Source organism: Zingiber officinale, chromosome 1A (assembly GCF_018446385.1).
Source record: "Zingiber officinale cultivar Zhangliang chromosome 1A, Zo_v1.1, whole genome shotgun sequence".
Lineage (NCBI taxonomy): Eukaryota > Viridiplantae > Streptophyta > Magnoliopsida > Zingiberales > Zingiberaceae > Zingiber > Zingiber officinale.
This window is the reverse complement of record NC_055987.1, coordinates 22,033,682-22,053,677: the sequence shown is the minus strand read 5'-3', so window position 1 is coordinate 22,053,677 and position 19,996 is coordinate 22,033,682. Positions and strand designations below refer to the sequence as shown.

General features: G+C 40.8%; 1 protein-coding gene across 1 annotated transcript; it reads right to left on the bottom strand.

The window, feature by feature from the left end:
* Positions 1 to 971: 971 nt before the first annotated feature.
* LOC122020660 (venom phosphodiesterase 2-like) lies at positions 972 to 2,670 on the bottom strand. The gene has a single exon (XM_042578671.1). It carries the CDS (start codon positions 2,612 to 2,614, stop codon positions 1,136 to 1,138), a length of 1,479 nt encoding a protein of 492 aa, XP_042434605.1. The 5' UTR covers positions 2,615 to 2,670; the 3' UTR covers positions 972 to 1,135.
* Positions 2,671 to 19,996: the final 17,326 nt, after the last annotated feature.

Genomic DNA, 19,996 nt, shown 5'->3' with positions numbered 1-19,996 from the left:
TTAAAATTCACCATCCAATTTATATATATATAATAAAATTTAAATATGTTACTAAATACACTTAATTTAAATTTATAATAAATAATAATTACAGTTAATTATCATATAAGTAAAGACAAAGAAAATAATAATTATAAATTAATTATATAATAAAATTAAAAAACAAAAACTCTTTTCCTCACTAAATATGGTGTGAAATTTGATGTATGAATTGAAGTATTTTGATACTAATTTTATACTAAATTTGATATTTTGATAATAGATTGACGATGCTCTATGTGATTTGTCTTTCGGTGAAAAACGAGCCTAAAAAATTTTACCGTTTGAATATACATCCAAGAATACTTTTCGGTTTGCTAGGATGGTCAGTGGATAGATTCCGGATGATTGTCCCGCTATGACTTACCCACCACCAGGCGTGCCCCGCGTGAACTCATGCCTTAGCCGACATCTTTCATCGACCAGCCATCCAGCACAGTCGAATAATTAAGAGAATCTCCCCTTATATGGTGTAGAGAACAGTCGTCAAACTGTCTGGTAGTTATGAATTCATGTTATTCCCATTAGATTTTAGTCTTTTTGTGTAGATAAACTGTCGTCGAACTGTCCATATCAAGTTTTAAATAACCTGGTGGCAGATCACCCAATTTTTATAATCTGCATCGTGCACAATGGGTTCCATGTGTGTGAAGGAAGTGAAACACGAGCCATGAGGTCAGCTATGACTTTCCTGGATCTTTACAGATCTTATTAAAAAAAATGAAACTGGAGATGAGGCCTTATTATACAAAACAATCTTGATATCTGACGAAGTGAACTAATTATCAGTTATCTGGTCTTACTTGAAACTGGTGGTTGTCATGACTAGGTGAGAACATAAATCCGAGTAAGATGGTTTCTATGATAAGGATCGTTCATGTTTGTGTTGGAAATTTCGACAATGGGGACTACTGAATCCCAATCCCAAATCAGAAACAGTGACATAACTTATAATGCATTGAGTAAAAGAATTGAAAACAACGAGATCGATAAGCACTATATCCCTTTTAACGTTCACTCTCGTGGCAAGGTCGGTGAGTGATGATGTTGCTGCTTATGGAAGCTCATTGCATATTTCCTAGTACATTAATCACATTCAAGCATTTGCGAGAAGAACAGTGCTAGGAAACGATTCCGATCCATTGTTGGGAGCACCCTTCAGCTTCAGAATGGAGGTGATCACATTGTAAATCTCTATATTCTCAAAAGATGGAATCTTCCTTCCCCTTGCAAACTGAGGACCGTGCGCAATAAAAATTGTCCTCATGGAGAATAATGCGTTGTCATAGCCATGAGCGCCACCGCACTCGCAGTCTTTCGTCTTCTCCAGTTCCACCTTGTAGCCTTCCGCCAGCAATCCAATTATGGGCGGAATCCTGTAGCTCGCCGAGTAATGGAGCCTCTCTGGCAAATCCTCTTTCAGGTACATCTTTAAATAATTTCCGTGTTCCACCTTGCCTGAACTCAGTGCCTCGTTCATCTTCGCCACCACTTCCGACGGCGCCACGTCGGCAGGCGGGCGAATTGCCAACAAAGGACTAGTGGACTCGACCCAGTCTCGGGGAATTTTGATCCACGGAGACAGAGCATCAAGAAAGATCAGTTTTTTATCACAAGTTCCCACCATTCCATGATCACCTAACAAGATTATGGTCACGTCCTCGAAGATCCCCCTTTTCTCCAGGCCGACGATCAATCTCCCGATCATGTCGTCGATTCGAGTTACTGCAGCGGTGATCTCTGGATCGTCCGCACCGACCTTGTGCCCTTGCTTATCTGGGTCCTCGAAGTAAAGGGTCATGAACACGGGTATCTCATAGCTTGGGAGATCGAAGTAGCTCAAGATGGTGTCCACGCGATGCTCGAACGGCACCGAGCCGTCGTAATGCCTGCAGAATCTGGGAGGGCAATCCCAACGCCCCTTTTTGACTTGGGATCCGGGCCAGAAGAAGGTGGCGGCGTGGAACCCGTGGTCGACGACAGTCTCCCAGAGCGGCTCCCCGAGCCACCACTCCGGTTCGTTGCTCTTCATCGTGAAGGAGGCGCCAGAGATCGGGTCGATGAAGTGATTGTTGATGATGCCGTGGTAGGGCGGGTAGAGGCCGGTGACGATGGAGTAGTGATTTGGGAAGGTGAGGGTGGGAAAGACCGATATGAGCCCGGGCGCCGCCTCGGTGCCATTGGCGATCAGGCGGCGGATGTTGGGCGCGTCGGTCTTGAACTGGTAACCGTAGCGGAACCCGTCGGAGGATACGAGTAGAACGACGGGGCGGGAGAGCTTGGCGAGTGGCCGCGCGGCGTGCGACAGATCAGAGGCGGAATCTTGGTCTGCAGCAGCGGGGGAGGAGGAGGGCAATAAGAGGAAGGCGAAAGCGGCCGCGACAGCCACGGAGGCGCAGGTGACGACCACGAAGGCAGAGACGAGGTAGGTGGTGTTAGATCGGCGGAGGCCCGAAGAGGAATCGGAGGCGACGGCGGAGAGAAGAGCGGTGGTCTGGTTGGAAGGATCATATTCAACTCCTATGGGCTGGGCAGGAGAGGGAGGAGTCGATATTGAAAAGGGAACAGAACCCATCGTAGAATATCAAAAGGTCCCTCCTTTAATAATAATAATAATGTCATCTGTTCTCTTCTGTTTTCTTCTGTTCTGCGCTGTGTGCTTTATTCCCCGAAGGGAGAAGGAAGAGAAGACAAATTTCGGTTCTTAGAAGTCAAATAACTGAGACAGGTTGGCCTGTGACTTAGGATTGCTAATGGTCAAAGAGCTGAGATAAAATCCAATTAATTAATTTACTGAAATGAGTTAAATGCCAATTAATTTCCTTTTTCATTTACGATAAATAGCAAATGCCATGCATACAACCAAAATTAGTGAGGCAAACGTACAGATAACATCTTACTATAAAATATAAATCCTCACAAACTTTGTCGAGTAATTATTGGATGGTCAATTATTAAAAGAAAATAAGAATATTTTTTTAGAATAAACTTAGGCCTCTCAATTATATTGTTGTGAAGCCGAGGATGAGAAACGTTTGAGATGAAAAAGTTATTTTTTTACCACATGTTAGGTGAATTAATTACTGAAAACTTGTTAAATGAAATTACTCTTCGCTTAAAATTTATTTGGTGAGATATTGATGATCTCCTCTTGCAGTTACAACCTCTCCTATAAATGTAGTTTATTATTAATATTTTTAAATAATATGGTTATCGAGTAATCATGCTGGGATAAAAGAAGATCTATTTATCAACTAAGTTTATCAATATATATATTTGAAGGTGATGTTTGATTAAATGATTAAAATAAATATGAATATGTGTTTGATAGTAAAATAGAATAAAAATAAAAATAAAAATAAAACTTAATTATTTAAGTTTAATTGAATTCTATAAATTTAAAATTATTTTTAAATTATCATTCTTAAATTTATCATCTAAACACTTTCTTTTATAATTATTCTATTTTCTCAGTTTTTAAATCCACCAACCAAACCCCTGTTAATCTTTCAACTCTCGACCCTTACGTTCAAAGAAACATTTTTCTCACGTGCATTTGCTTTTTGTTTTGCCTTTCTTATCCTCACACCATTATTAATAAGTCCACTTTACAGGTACCCATTAAACTCACCTAATCATTGTCTCCACTTGGTCGGTTCCAAACTTGCGCCACTTGCGTGTGCTTTAAATGCCATTATCTAATATTAAAATTCCATTTTTCTTATTGGTCCGCAAAAGAAAGGTCACAAGAATTTTCACGTGGCTTGCTTCAACTGCCTCTCCACTCGATTTCATGTTGATATTCATAAACATGCCTTCTCAATTCCAGCCGGAGAAGCCTATTACAAGCTGCTTATTGGGCTTTTTAGCCCAACTGAGGCAATATTTGAACAGTCACCTCCTTATTGGGCATGTTTTCAAAAAGTAAATAATATGTTGTTTGGTAAAATGGGTTAGGGGTAGAATTAGGATGGATTGAGAGTGGGATTCATAATTCCTAAGCATGGGAAGTGATTATTAATCCTACCTCCAATTCTATTCTATCAACCCATTTCTAATCCTATCATCTCTACCAAACGGAGCCTTAAAGTTTAATTTGATGGATTGGCTACTTATTCCACTCAAGTTAATGAAATCAAATTATGTAATAGGCTAGTGCACTTGTCTATGATTTAATAGATATGTTGGCAGGTCGGATTTTTGCGGTCCAGAAAATACTCTCTTTACTTGTATTAGTGAGGATGCATGATCCCCACTTATAAAATAGGTAGGAATCATATATTTCCACCAATACATAAAAAGGGAACATCCTCTAGATCGTAAAAAGTGATCTAGAGGATCTCCTCTCGTATGTTGGACTGATTAAAGTAGTTGGTATATGTATAAATTGTTATTTCAATACATCTTTAGATCAATTCTAAGAGGATTTAAAATATTGTTGGATATTGGGGCCTTAAATGGACCAAAACGATTTAGAGGAAGGAAGCCATCAATTGTTGAAAGTCGTAATTGACTTCAAAATTGAAATCTACGATTCGTGTAGATAGATTTAGACTATTAATTTGCTCAAAACCGATTAAGGGTGAATGAGAAATTAATGTTTAAAGTCAACCCAAAATAACATTTGTTATTCATTAATAAAGTGCATAGGAGAATAGTCCCACATCGGAAATTCTCGATGTGTATTCTCTACTTATTAATGAAGATGTGTTAATGGAGTTAACACAAAAAAATAAAAGGACAGGTGACCCCTTAGCCCAGGGCGAGCAGGTGCTCACACCAATGGGCGCTTTGTAGGCGCACTTTGCACTTCGCACGTACGCATCATCGCGAGGAGCTTAAATTTATGCTCCAGGTGACATTGCAGTGCCTGCGTGGCACTCGGGTGACGTGTCAGGCTCTTACCTGACGTTGATCAAATAGATATGATGGATCGCTTGTGATGCGATCTAGAGCGTTGGATCGCAAAGAGTAACAATCTGACGGCCTGGGATGAGGCTTGATCTGAAGCATCGAATCAATGGATCCAGATCCGATAGCTGATGACAATAGGCGGGATCTGAGGGTCACAACTCCTCAGATTTGATGGATGAGATTGAAGTGGGCTTGGTGAAGGGTTACAACCCTTCAGAATAGATGATCTAGATCGATCCAGCCCAAGGAACACATCCACTCACCCAAAGGACACTCAACCTCTTCGTTCAGTATAAATAGAACCCTCCAGATGATGGAATACTCACTCAATCTTCTCTTCTCTTCCTCAAGCATTCATCTCATCTTGTGCATTCAAGAGTCCAAGAAGTCTACTAAAAGGTTCGCTGGTCTCGGACTACGATTTCGAGACGTCGTCGTTGTATCTTGGGAATGAATTGCAACAATCCGTTAAGCAATATCGGAGATAGTGTCGAACACTAGCCTCGACGATCAACTCAGTTTGATATGGCTACCAACGACATTCCGACGGCCGTTCCGACCGCCATTCCGACAACCATTCCGACAAAAGCCGGAGAAATTCACCGGAACCGACTTCAAAAGATGGCAATGAAGATGTTGTTTTATCTAACAACGCTAAACCTTATACCCGCTACGGAAGGAAGTAAGGCTGCTAGCGATGTGTGGTCTCATGGAGATTTTCTGTGCCGCAATTATATACTCAACGCCTTGGACAACACGTTATATAACGTATATTGTTCTCTGGAGACGGCAAAATCTTTGTGGGAATCCTTGAGAAGAAATACAAGACCGAAAATGCTGGATTGAAGAAATTCATCGGTCGATTTTTGGATTTCAAGATGGTGGACTCAAAAAGCGTCTCATCTCAAGTCCAAGATATGCAATTAATACTGCATGATCTGGACGCCGAAGGCATGAAGCTGAACGAGACATTCGCAGTTGCTGCGGTAATTGAGAAGCTCCCTCCGTCATGGAAGGATTTCAAGAATTACCTAAAGCACAAGCAAAAGGAGATAGGGCTGCAAGACCTGATCCTGAGGCTACGAATAGAGGAGGATAATCGAAAGTTATCCGACTCCAGAGGAACCAAGCGGACTATAGACGAAATGTCCAACCTGGTCGAGCCGAACGCCAAAAAGCCGAAGCAGTTCAAAAAGAAGGCTCAAGCAAAGAAGTTCAAAGGCTCCTGCTACAACTGTGGAAAGGCAGGACACCTGTCCAAGGACTGCAGACGCCCAAAGAAGCCAACCAAGGGGCCAAAGGATGCTGCGAATCATGTCGCAACCTCTCTTGAGGACTTGGATCTCACTGCGGTTGTATTTGAAGCCAACTTGGTGGATACCAATCCGAAGCAGTGGTTCATTGATACTGGAGCAACTCATCATATCTGTTCCGATAAGGCGATGTTCTCCAAGTGGCAGGAAGCTCTATATGGGTAATTCCACGACGTCGCCAATTGTTGGACTCGGAAAGGTTGTTCTGAAGATGACGTCCGGAAAGGAGCTAACACTCATTGATGTACTCCATGTTCCCGACATCAGTAAGAACCTAGTTTCTGGAGCGGCATTGGTCAAGGCCGGATTTAGGCTAGTGTTCCAGTCAGACAACTTTGTACTTACGAAGAATGGTGTCTTCGTAGGAAAGGGGTACCTAGAAAAGGGTCTATTCAAAATGGTTGTAATGCCTGTACTCCGAAATTTTGATGGTAATAAAATAAATGCTTCCAGCTATGTTGTTGAGTGTTTTAATTTATGGCATGATCGACTCGGACATGTGAATAATAATACTCTCAAACGTCTCGTCAAATTAAATTTATTACCAAACGTCAATGTTGACGGAACACTCAAATGTGAAGTGTGCGTGGAAGCGAAAATGACGAAACTACCTTTTCATTCGGTGGAAAGGACGACAACTCCTCTAGAGTTAATACATAGTGATCTATGTGACTTGAAATTTGTGCAGACTAGAGGAGGTAAAAAATATTTTATTACTTTTATCGATGACTGCACAAAGTTCTGTTATGTCTTTCTTTTAAGAAGTAAAGACGAAGCCCTAGAGGCGTTCAGAACCTATAAAACAGAAGTTGAAAACCAACTTGACAAACAAATTAAAATAATTCGAAGCGATAGAGGTGGAGAATATGGTGCACCGTTTGATGAATTTTGTACAGAATCTGGCATTATCCATCAAACAACGGCACCTTACTCACCTCAATCAAACGGTGTTGCCGAACGTAAAAATCATACACTAAAAGAAATGATGAATGCCTTGTTGATAAATTCAGGCTTACCTCAAAACTTGTGGGGGGAAGCAATATTATCGGCAAATCACATTCTCAACACTCATAAGAAAAATGATAAAACTCCATATGAACTATGGAAAGGCCGCGAGCCATCGTACAAATACCTGAAAGTGTGGGGGTGCTTGGCAAAGGTCGAAGTACCTAAACCAAAGCAAGTAAAGATCGGACCTAAAACGTTCGATGCGATATTTGTCGGATATGCCCATAATAGTAGTGCATATCGTTTCCTAGTTCACAAATCAGATATTCCTGATATACATGTGGGAACAACCATAGAATCTCGAAATGCGATATTCTTTGAAAACGTATTCCCAAATAAAAGGGAACGTTGAAAGTGATAACAACGGAAGTTCAAACAAAATGACGTTACCGAACTTAGTGTTATAAAAAGACTATTGACGATCAGTGAAGAGCCACGTCGTAGCAAACGGGCGAGTTGAGAAATCGTTCGGGCGATTTCATGACTTTCATGTCGAAATGGAACCAAGAACATTAAGTGAAGCTCTCTAGACCCGATGCTCCAATGTGGAAAGAAGCATCAATAGTGAAATTGAGTCTATCATGAATAATCATACTTGGGAATTAGTAGACCTTCCTTCGGTAATAAACCATTAGGTTGTAAGTGGATACTAAAATGTAAGTATAAAGTCGATGGATCAATTGACAAGTATAAGGTCAGACTTGTAGCCAAGGGGTACAAGCAAGAGGAAGGCCTTAATTACTTGATACATACTCACGGTGACAAGGATTACGTCCATACGAGTGCTAATAGCCATTGCAGCATTGTATGACCTTGAAATACATCAAATGGATGTTAAGACGCATTCTTAAATGGTGAGTTGGAAGAAGAAATTTATATGGAGCAACTCGAAGGGTTCATGGCTCTGGAAATGAGAAAAAGGTGTGTCGACTTGTTAAGTCGTTGTACGGACTTAAGTAAGCGCCTAAACAATGGCACGAAAAATTTGACAAAGTAATTGTCAAACGAATTCAGAATAAATGAATGTGACAAATGCATTTATGTCAAAAACACACCTGAAGGCTATGTAATTATCTGTCTATACGTAGACGACATGCTAATAATGGGCGTAATCATGATGTAATCATGAGTACAAAGAAAATGTTGACCAAGAATTTCGATATGAAAGATATGGATCTAGCAGATGTTATATTAGGAATTAAAATTCTCAGGACATCTGATGGGATAGTTTTGACACAATCCCATTATGTAGAGTCAGTGTTGAAAAGGTTCAATGCGTACGATCTCTCTACAATAAAAACGCCTATGGATGTAAGTCAACACTTAGCAAAAAACCATGGTAAGCTTATATCATAATTGGAATATTCTCGGTTAATAGGCATCTTGATGTATCTCTCAAACTGTACACATCCAGATATTGCTTATGTGGTAAACAAACTGAGTCATTTTACGAGTAATCCAAACGACACACATTGGAAAGCACTTATGCGAGTTCTTAGATATTTAAAATATACTATGAACTACAGATTACATTACGGAACGTATCCCGTTGTCTTAGAGGGATATTGTGATGCTAATTGGATATCAGATACAAAAGATTCCAAATCCACTAGTGGGTATGTATTCACAATCGGTGGAAGAGCGGTATCTTGAAAATCCATAAAGCAAACATGCATTGCCTGGTCAACTATGGAATCCGAGTTTATAGCACTAGACAAAGCAGCAGAAGAAGCTGAATGGCTAAGAAATTTCTTGGAAGATATTCCGAGCTGGACGAAACTCGTGCCCGCCGTACTTATACACTGTGATAGTCAATCGGCGATTGGAAGGGCACAGAATAGTATGTATAATGGTAAGTCTCGACATATATGTCGTAGACATAAGATCATTAGGCAGTTGATCTCGAACGGAGTGATTGCAATCAACTATGTCAAGTCCAAAGATAATTTGGCAGATCCTCTTACGAAGAGTAAGTCGAGATCAAGTATACTGCTCATCGAGAGGAATGAGATTAAAAATATACAACTAAAAATGACTGTAGCGGTAACCCAACCTTGTTGATTGGAGATCCCAAGATCTTGGTTTAATGGGACAACGAAGTTACAGAAATTGTGTTACAGCACACGAGATATATTATCATTATCTCTATCCCAATCCTAGGATGAACTTGTGTTGTCCTAGCACATGTAGTGAGGATAAGCTTATGCTTTTAATGACTTCTATACCTTTATAAGGTGGAGTATGGTAGGATACTCTTGATAGAAGTGTCACCTATGTGAGTGTGAAAACTGGCCGTTTTAATGAAACACTCATGAATCCAAGATGGTATCCATGGCCAAAATGGAACCAACCATGAGAACCCAAAGTATGTGAGATAAATCTTTGTGCGGGTATTATTGTCCTAGTATACATAAACAGCTGAGCAGTTCAAGACATCACGTTCACTGCGCAGCCTAGTATACTCGATAGCATTTCACTACGGAAGGTTCAAAGCCACAAGCTACCTCTCCCGATGCAGTAACTTATCGATTGGACTCTTGTAAAATGTCAGCATGCATACACGCATTGCATTAATTTCCATTCATGTGGGGGATTGTTGGATATTGGGACCTTAAATGGACCAAAACGATTTAGAGGAAGGAAGCCATCAATTGTTGAAAGTCGTAATTGACTTCAAAATTGAAATCTACGATTTGCGTAGATAGATTTAGACTATTAATTTGCTCAAAACCGATTAAGGGTGAATGAGAAATTAATGTTTAAAGTCAACCCAAAATAACATTTGTTATTCATTAATAAAGTGCATAGGAGAATAGTCCCACATCGGAAATTCTCGATGTGTATTCTCTACTTATTAATGAAGATGTGTTAATGGAGTTAACACAAAAAAATAAAAGGACAGGTGACCCCTTAGCCCAGGGCGAGCAGGTGCTCGCACCTGTGAGCCCGCCACCCGCCACGTGCGCACGTGCGCAATGGGCGCTTTGTAGGCGCACTTTGCACTTCGCACGTACGCATCATCCTCGTGGGCAAAGGGAGATGACTGGACAGTTGACTTAGGGAATGGATGGCTACCGTTGATCAATGTTGATCAAATAGATATGATGGATCGCTTGTGATGCGATCTAGAGCATTGGATCGCAAAGAGTAACGATCTGACGGCCTGGGATGAGGCTTGATCTGAAGCATCGAATCAATGGATCCAGATCCGATGGCTGATGACAATAGGCGAGATCTGAGGGTCACAACTCCTCAGATCTGATGGATGAGATTGAAGTGGGCTTGGTGAAGGGTTACAACCCTTCAGAATAGATGATCTAGATCGATCCAGCCCAAGGAACACATCCACTCACCCAAATGACACTCAACCTCTTCGTTCAGTATAAATAGAACCCTCCAGATGATGGAATACTCACTCAATCTTCTCTTCTCTTCCTCAAGCATTCATCTCATCTTGTGCATTCAAGAGTCCAAGAAGTCTACTAAAAGGTTCGCTGGTCTCGGAAGTCGGAGTGCTACGATTCCGAGACGTTCGTCGTCGTTGTATCTTGGGAACGAATTGCAACAATCCGTTAAGCACCGTAGCGGAGCAATATCGTTTACGGAGATAGTGTCAAACACTAGCCTCGACGATCAGTTTACATACTCCAGAAGCTACCCGGAGATAACAAATATCTCATTAGATGTTTAACTTTCTCATGTAAAAGATTATTATGGTAGAATAATATCCTTTATAATTTATTTCTTTCTAGAGTGCATGGAATCGTTCTGATTTTTACATCAATATGTATGTTAGAGTTGTCCATGGAATTACCAGAGGAAAAGGTTAGAGGAATCTGAAGTTTGGAAAGTAAGTGACTCTACAAAGTTGAGTATTAGTGATGATGATTTAGCATGACAAATCGATATGTTTAGTGATTTGGAGGTTTATAAAAATTTAAAAAAAATGTTGAAAGCAAATCTAAAGCAAGAGGCGACTGATTTTCCTGAACGATAGTATATTGTGCTAATTAGAATTCGACTACTAATTTGAAAATTCTGAAATTTTATCAGATTTTATTTGGTTTTTAAAAGAAGAAAAATCTTCAATATTAAATTTTCATGCTTGGTGTAGAATTTTTCGGATATTTTGTTTTTTCTTTCAAGGCTTTTATTTTTTAAAATAAAATGTTATGACTACAACGTTAAATAAATTTTATTTATTTAATTTATTTTATACATTTAAAATACAGTCAATATTTAAAGTATTTAATACTTAATTTGCTACTCTTTACAAACTATGAGAAAAAAATTCGTTTAGGGACGGAATTAATTTTTCATAGCTAAATTTAGCAATGGAATAACAAGTATTCTTCGTTAGTTTTAGCGACAGAATATTTATTCTATCACTAAATTTAGTGGTGGAAAATTAACTTCCATCGCTAATTATCGATGAAACTACAATTCCGTTGCTATATTTGTAAACAAAATTTACTGTTATGTCATAGTTCTAGCAACAAAATTTTAATTCCATCGTTAACCGTAATGACGGATATTTAAATATCCATTGTTAATTAACAATGGAAAATTAAATATTCTTCTCTATCTCTTTGTCATAAAAAATTTGGTATCACCTCTCTATTTTCACATTTTCCCTACTTGCGCATTTTTCCTATTTACATATATAGAACCAACCAATACACCATCTGTTGGGACTTTCGAGTCGCAAAAATCATTTTTTGTGTTGCGGAAACTCCGAAGTCCCATGGCACCGGATCCGTGCGGAGATTAAAAACATAATTTCGTGTACAAGTTTCTCTAATCCTAGATCTACTATAGATCTACTTGAAAGAGAAGTATACTTTTGATGCGAAGCCCTTCGCAAATCCCGCTCGCCCAAATGTTGTCGAATCTCGAGTGTGTTCAAATGTACACACCTCTAGTAGTATTCACACGAACAAGAAGTACTTCTCGAACCACTCTAGATGGAGAAGAGAGCACCACAAGTGTGCTAGCACACCCAAGGGCTCTCGGATGGGATTGCAAGAAGAAAGGAGAGAAAAAGAAGAAGAAGATTCTCATACACTTCTCTAAACTCTCTATGTGACTTTCACTTACCCTTTCTTCTTGGATTAAACTCACTCACCTTCACCCTTCTTGCTTGGAACTCTCGGCAAAGAGGAGAATGAGAACAAGAAGGAGCTAAGGAGGAAGAATAAAATAAATCACCAAATCAATGTCAATGAATCTCATATTCATTTGGCCGGCCACACATGGAATGTTAATAAATTGCATTCAATGTTAATGAATCTTGCATTCAAATGGCCGGCCACACATGGAATGTCAATAAATTACATTCAATGTCAATAAATCTTGCATTCATATAGCCGGCCACACATGGACATTCCATGCCTCTTGCTCTCCCTTGATGATGTGGAGATGATGTGGCAAGAATGTATTTGTTGGTCATGCCATGTAGGATGAGTCATCCTTCATGAAGAGGCATTTAGTCAAGTCAAACTTGATGTTTCAACTTCCCATTTAGTCAAGTCAAACTTGACCACACATCTTCCTTGTTGAGTTAAATCCAATCTTTAATTCAAGTCAATTTCAATTTAATGAATCACAATTCATTAATATAAATTGGCTCAATGAATCAACTCTAAATTAGACTTATTCAACAATTGAATCTAATTGAGTCTAACTCAATAAGTCTAATTCGGATTACTCTTAATTCAATTTTGGTTCATATGAACCTAATCCAATTGGTTCATCATATGAACCTAATCTCCATCTACTCGTTCTTTGTGTGTGACCCAATAGATTCTTGTTACGTTGGCAATGTTTGTAAATCTTATTTAGAAACATAAACATTGAGCGGCATCTAGCAATACATCATTACTACCCAAGTTACAAGAATGTTGAGATTCAACATCACCTTTGTGACTACTAATTGTGATCCTTCACAATATATGATAAATGTCCTTCTATCCTTGACATCTAGATTGATCCATGTGAGGCATAGACCGTGTCATCCTCTGATCAATCTAAATCTTGAACTTCAAGTAGACTCATTCTAATCAAATGAGCTCAATATCTCATATTGACTCATTTAGGCATGGTCATGCACTTAGTGGTCTTACTCTATCAAGAATAACGATATCACTCCTGTTATATAGGAGGGATAGATCCCATCTACATCATTCACATCCCTCCGCATAATTTGTTACATACCCAGTAATCGTCTTTATAGTCCACCCAGTTACGGGTGACGTTTGACGAAGTCAAAGTATGTAATTCCTTATGTAGGGAACCATGGTGACTTCAGGTCCAAGGACTAATAGTCATACTAATAACCACATGAGAAAGTATATGACACTCATATAACGATTCATGATACTTTCTCATAGCTGGTCATTCAGTATACATTCTCCAATGCATACTCATGTGTCAACTTGATATCTCTATATCCATGACTTGTGAGATCAAGTCATCGAGTTGACCTACATGCTAGTCTCGTCGCATTAACATTGTCCCTGAATGTTAATACTTGACTAGGAATGATTAAGAGTAGTGTTCCATATATCATCTCACTATCGATTCAACCAATCGATTGATATAGGTAAGAACCTTCTACTCAAGGACGCTATTATACTTAGTTATTTAGCACCAATACAAGTAAGTATAATAACCATAACAAATGCCTTTATATACATAGGAATATGATACAATGAGTCCATACAACAATCATCAAATGATTGTCTCTAGGGCTCTAACTAACAATCTCCCACTAGCACTAGTGTCAATCAGTGTAGGCTCTAAGCCCCAATGACCTAGTGTGACCACCATTCTTTCTCTGTGCCAAAGCCTTGGTCAAGGGATCTGCGATGTTAGCCTCGGTGAGTACTCTGCAAATCTTCACATCTCCTCTATCGATGATCTCTCGAATGAGATGGAAGCGTCGTAGTATATGTTTGGTCCGCTGGTGTGAGCGAGGTTCCTTAGCCTGCGCAATTGATCCATTGTTGTCACAATAGAGCTCTATGGGATCTGCTATGCTAGGAACCACCCTAAGCTCAGTAATGAACTTACGGATCCAAACTGCCTCCTTTGCTGCTTCTGATGCAGCAATATACTTGGCCTCTGTTGTAGAATCAGCGATTATATCCTGCTTCGAACTCTTCCAGCTCATAGCACCACCATTTATGCAAAACACGAACCCAGACTGCGATCTATAATCATCCTGGTCAGTTTGGAAGCTGGCATCATTGTAACCCTTTACAACTAGCTCGTCATCGCCTCCATATATCAATAAATATTCTTTAGTCCTTCTTAAGTACTTAAAAATATTCTTGACCGCTATCCAGTGACTTTCACCTGGATCTGACTGGTATCTGCTCGTCATGCTCAAAGCATACAAAACATCAAGACGAGTACATAGCATGGCGTACATGATAGATCCTATGGCTGAAGCATAAGGGATCTTATCCATGCGATTTCTCTCCTCTCTAGACGAGGGACTTTGAGTCTTCGAAAGACTCACACCATGTGACATAGGCAAGAATCCCTTCTTGGAATTCTTCATGGCAAAACGTTTAATCACCTTATCAATGTATGTACTCTGACTTAGGCCAAGCAATCTCTTATATCTATCTCTATAGATCTGTATTCCTAGAATACGGGATGCTTCACCTAAGTCCTTCATTGAGAAACAATTCCCTAACCAAGTCTTTACAGACTGCAGCAAAGGGATGTCGTTCCCAATGAGTAGTATGTCATCCACATACAACACAAGGAAAACAACTATGTTCCCTATAACCTTCTTTTAGACACAGGGTTCATCTTCATTTTTGATGAAACCAAACTGTTTGATTGCATCATCGAATCGAAGATTTTAGCTCCGAGAAGCTTGCTTTAGCCCATAAATCGACTTATGCATCTTGCATACTCTACCAATATACTGTGGATCTACAAAACTCTCAGGTTGTGTCATGTACACATCCTCGAGCAAGTTTCCATTCAGAAACGCGGTTTTGACATCCATCTGCCAGATCTCATAATCGTGGTATACTGCAATAGCAAGCATGATCCGAATGGACTTAAACATCGCTACTGGAGAAAAGGTTTCATCATAGTCAATATCATGAATTTGGTTGAAACCTTTAGCTACTAGACGACCCTTATATATAAGTCCATCCATGTCAGTCTTTCTCTTAAAGACCCACTTACACCCAATGGGTTTTACCCCTTCAGGTGGATCAACCAAAGTCCATATTTGGTTGGTGTACATGGATTCAATTTCGGATCTCATGGCCTCTAGCCATTTCTCAGAATCTGATCTTATCACAGCTTCCTGATAGGAGGTAGGCTCATTCTCAATGAGCATAGCGTCATCATGGTTAAACAAGAGAAATGAGTATCTCTCAGGCTGACGACGTACCCTATCAGACCTGCGAAGAGGTATGTCTACTTGAACTGGTTGTTGTTCCTCAACTCTTTGTGGAACAATCTCATCATCCACAACACTTTGTGGTTCCAGTTCAACTTCCATCAAGGCTTCAGTGCTATGATCCATATCTTGAACTTCTTCAAGATTGAACGTACTCCCACGAGTTTTTCTAGAAACAAAGTCCCTTTCTAGAAAAACTCCAGTCTTAGCCACAACTGTTGGGACCTTGACGTTCGCTAGAGGGGGGGTGAATAGCGTCTCACCCAAATCGTCGCTTCCTACGCTTGTTAGTGCACAGCGGAAACAAAAATACTAACAAATAAAAGCAAAGCTAACCCTAGAAAACAATAAACAATAAGCAAATCCAATGACACGTTGTTTAACGTGGTTCGGAGATGAAGCTCCTACTCCACGGCTGCCCGTAAGGTGGACGATCCCGATCCGTCGGTGAATGACTCCCTGGAAAACCTCCGGCTAACTCATGTAGCTCCTTGTGGGTGGAAAAACCTCGCCACAAACTCTCACCAAGGACTCTTGAGAAGCTAGGGCACTAGTAGACTACTAATAGGGGTTAACCACCTTTATTTCGTCTACTTTAACCAAGCTTCCAATGCTTGGTTATATAGGTCACGGGTTGGAAAACTCCGCCTACCAGTCGACTGCCAAAACATGCAGTCGACTGCCCTTTGTGGAAATTCGACCGTTGCAGCCCAACGACTCGATACCAACCCTCTGTTCGCTCTCAGTCGACTGCACTAGTCGACTGCATCAGTCGACTGATGAAACCACCAGTCGACTGCTACATTACTGCTACAGTACTGCTACATTAACGCTATAGTAAACCCTAATTCTAGAATTTTACTCCAAGTACATTCACTCAACACTCATTCTCGCCCGACTGACCTAGACCTAGCCTCCTCCATCAGCTTTGCGTCCCTCGGATGCCTCCCCATCCTTCACGTCTTACCTTCTGGAGCTTCCATCGGCTTTGTCATTGTTGTCGGGTCTTCCTTTGCCAAGAGGTCGCGCCTCCGGGACTTCATCCATTGCCAAGTTACACTTGGACTTACGTTGTCAAGACTACATGCTTGGACTTACACCGCCAAGACTCATCCTTGGACTTTCCTCCTTTGCCAAGATCACACTTGGACTTTCCTTGTTGTACCTGTATCCTGCACACTCACAATGCATATCAAATACAACAATAAACCTAACTTAGACCTTTGCCCAAACATCAAAACTTAGGGTACCTAGATTGCTCCAACAATCTCCCCCTTTTTGATGTTTGACAACCTGTTTAAGTTAGGGAAACAATATAGCAATAATAATGCAAATAAATATACAATCTACACATGCATAAATCATGGAACCTAATCCTAGACTCCCCCTTCACCTAAGCTCCCCCTTGAGCTAGGATTTCTTGCAAAGATAAACTTCTCCCCCTTTGCTAATAAATGAGCAATCACTGTTAGGATCGATGATCGCGGCTAGAGAGGGGGGGTGTGAATAGCCGACCCCAAACCGTTCGTTTCTTCCTACGAATTAGGTTAGCGCAGCGGAAATAAACACAAGAAACGAAAACAAGAAGATCAAACCTCAACGCATCGATGTAACGAGGTTCGGAGATGATACTCCTACTCCTCGGCGTGTCCGTAAGGTGGACGAAGCCTACCAATCCGTCGGTGGATGAGTCCCCGGAGAATCGGCTAATAACTACTCCTTGTGGGTGGAGAAATCTCGCCACAATACTTGTAACAACAAGAAAGGAGTACAACAGATACAAGAAAGCAAAAGACAATATGAAACACTTGCTTGCCTTTCTTGTTGACTGGAGTGATGAAGCAGCAACCTCACACCAGCGGCAGCTGACGAGAATCCAGTCGAGAAGCTCACGCGAAGCTTCAAGAATAAGAGCTCAAGAAAGCTCGATAGGCGTAAGAGGCGAAACTCTAGAGCACCGTAACAGCGCCTAAGAAGGAAGCGATGAGCAAGCGAAGCCACGTAGCTTCTTTTATACCGCGAAAAACGAAGAAACACGGAAGAAATCTGGCTGTCTCACACGGGCAGTGCTCGATCGATGCGTGGACCGATCGAGGCTCCATGGATCGGTCCACGCACCGATCCATTCCTAAGCTCGCTTTGTTCCGCTCGATCGGTCCACGCAATCGATCAGACCTCCGATCGGTCCGTAGACCGATCGAGGCTCTCTTCTCCGAACTTCTTCTCGCCTCGACGTCCGATCGGTCCGGCCTGCATCGATCGATAACTCCAGAGGGCTACTCGATGGTTACTGATCGGTCCGTGACCGATCGCTATCCATGTATCAGCGATCGGTCCCAGATCGATCCAAACTCCCGCCCCTAAACCTCGGCTTCTACACCAACATCCGCCAACCTGACATGTTGGTTCATCATTCCTAGCATCCGGTCACCCCTCGACTGCTAGAATTCTCCACCAAGTGTTCGGTCAATCCCTTTGACCCACTTGGCTTTCCTCTTCGTGCCAAGTATCCGATCACCCTTGATCTACTTGACTTCCCAACACCGGATGTCCGATCACCCTTGATCTATCTGATTTTCCCTGCCCGCCACTCACGGGACTTTCAAACCGCCTCGCTTCACTCACCGGACTTTCCAATGCCCGGCTTCACTCACCGTGACTTCCACTTTCACCTAGCTTCACTTGCTAGGATTTTCACCGCTTCACTCACCAGATTTCCAACGCCTGGCTTCACTCACTGGACTTTTCCCGTGCAAACTCCTGTTTGGACTTTTCCGCGCCAAGTCTCCATACTTGGACTTCCGTGCAAGCTACCGCTTGACTTTTTCCCGTGCAAGTCTCCGTACTTGGACTTTTCCAGGCAAGTCTCCATACTTGACTTTTCGCGCCAAGCTCTCGCTTGACTTTTCCCGAATCAGTCAACCAGTCAACCTTGACCTAAGGTTGCACCTACAATCTCCCAAACACCTATTCTTGTCAAACATCAAGAATACAACTCTTCCACATTGTCAAACATCAAAACACAACTCGAGTCAGGTCAACTCGAGTCAGGTCAACCAGGTCAACTATGACCTAAGGTTACACCAACAATCTCTCCCTTTTTGATGTTTGACAAAATCCAAAATCAAATTAGGTTAACCCGATAACCTAACTTAGGTTTTCCAATGTTCTTCCTTGAACATTCTTCCAAAACCTACACTCTCCCCCTTGGGACATCTCTCCCCCTTTTTGACACACATCAAAAAGAGGGAATCAAGGTCAAGAGTTTCTTCCTAATGAAAGTCCCATACCTTTCATTGAAACCCTTAATTTCCCCCTTGATACTAAACTCAACACTCAACTTAGTGACAATCCCATATCACTGATCCTCAAAAAGTCTTAAAAACTCCCCCTAAAAGTCAACTCCCCCTTGACAATTAGTTAAGACTCCCCCTTGACCATTGCACCAACAATGTCTTGGAGAGTTTCAAACCTTTAGAAACCCGAAACTCAACTCCCACAGCTGAAATTTCAGACCACAGTCGAAATTCAGCAAATTCAGCGCGCCTGATCGGTCACCGGACCGATCAGAACTCCTCTGGATCGGTCCAATGACCGATCCAAGTTCAGATCAGGCGGTTTCTGATTTCTTCTCTCCCGAAATTCAGAAACTCACAACAAATTCCAGAAAATTCGAAAAATTGTGAAATTTTGAGGATACATTCCTCATACCATATACTATCAAGGAAAAATAGTTTTCTATGAAAATAACTTCCATTTTCAAATCTTGATACAAAGTTCAAAAACTTTGAAATAGTTCAAAGTTAAGTCAACTTTGTATCAATTTGCTCAATGATGAATGCTATCACTAAAATGGCTTCATCAAGGTTTTTCAAATCAATTTCAAAATGATTTTAAACCTTTTAATTTAGGACCATAATCTTAGGGCTAAATGTACATGACTTGTACAAAAGCTTTCCCTATGATCCCCAATATCGAATTAGGCTCATCTAGGTACAAGAACTATGCACCTTGATCCTAACTCATGATCCTAATATCTCACACACATCTAAGGTGTATAAAACACATCCAAGTCAATTTTGATGTGAGATATGGGTTTAGGTTATCTTAGGCTAAGTTTTCATGCATTTTCTAAAACAACAACTTGATCTCCATATCAAATTGTGTTGTTTATCCTTAGATCAATTTCATTGAATATAGATGCAAGAGATGATGACATGGCATAAAATGATGTCATAAATAGAAGCATGTTCCAAATTCATGATGTCATGGCATAAAGTATAAAACTTAAAAT

Bases quoted from the DNA above. Each gene is read 5' to 3' on its own strand.
- LOC122020660 (XM_042578671.1), bottom strand. From the start codon at position 2,614: ATGGGTTCTGTTCCCTTTTCAATATCGACTCCTCCCTCTCCTGCCCAG.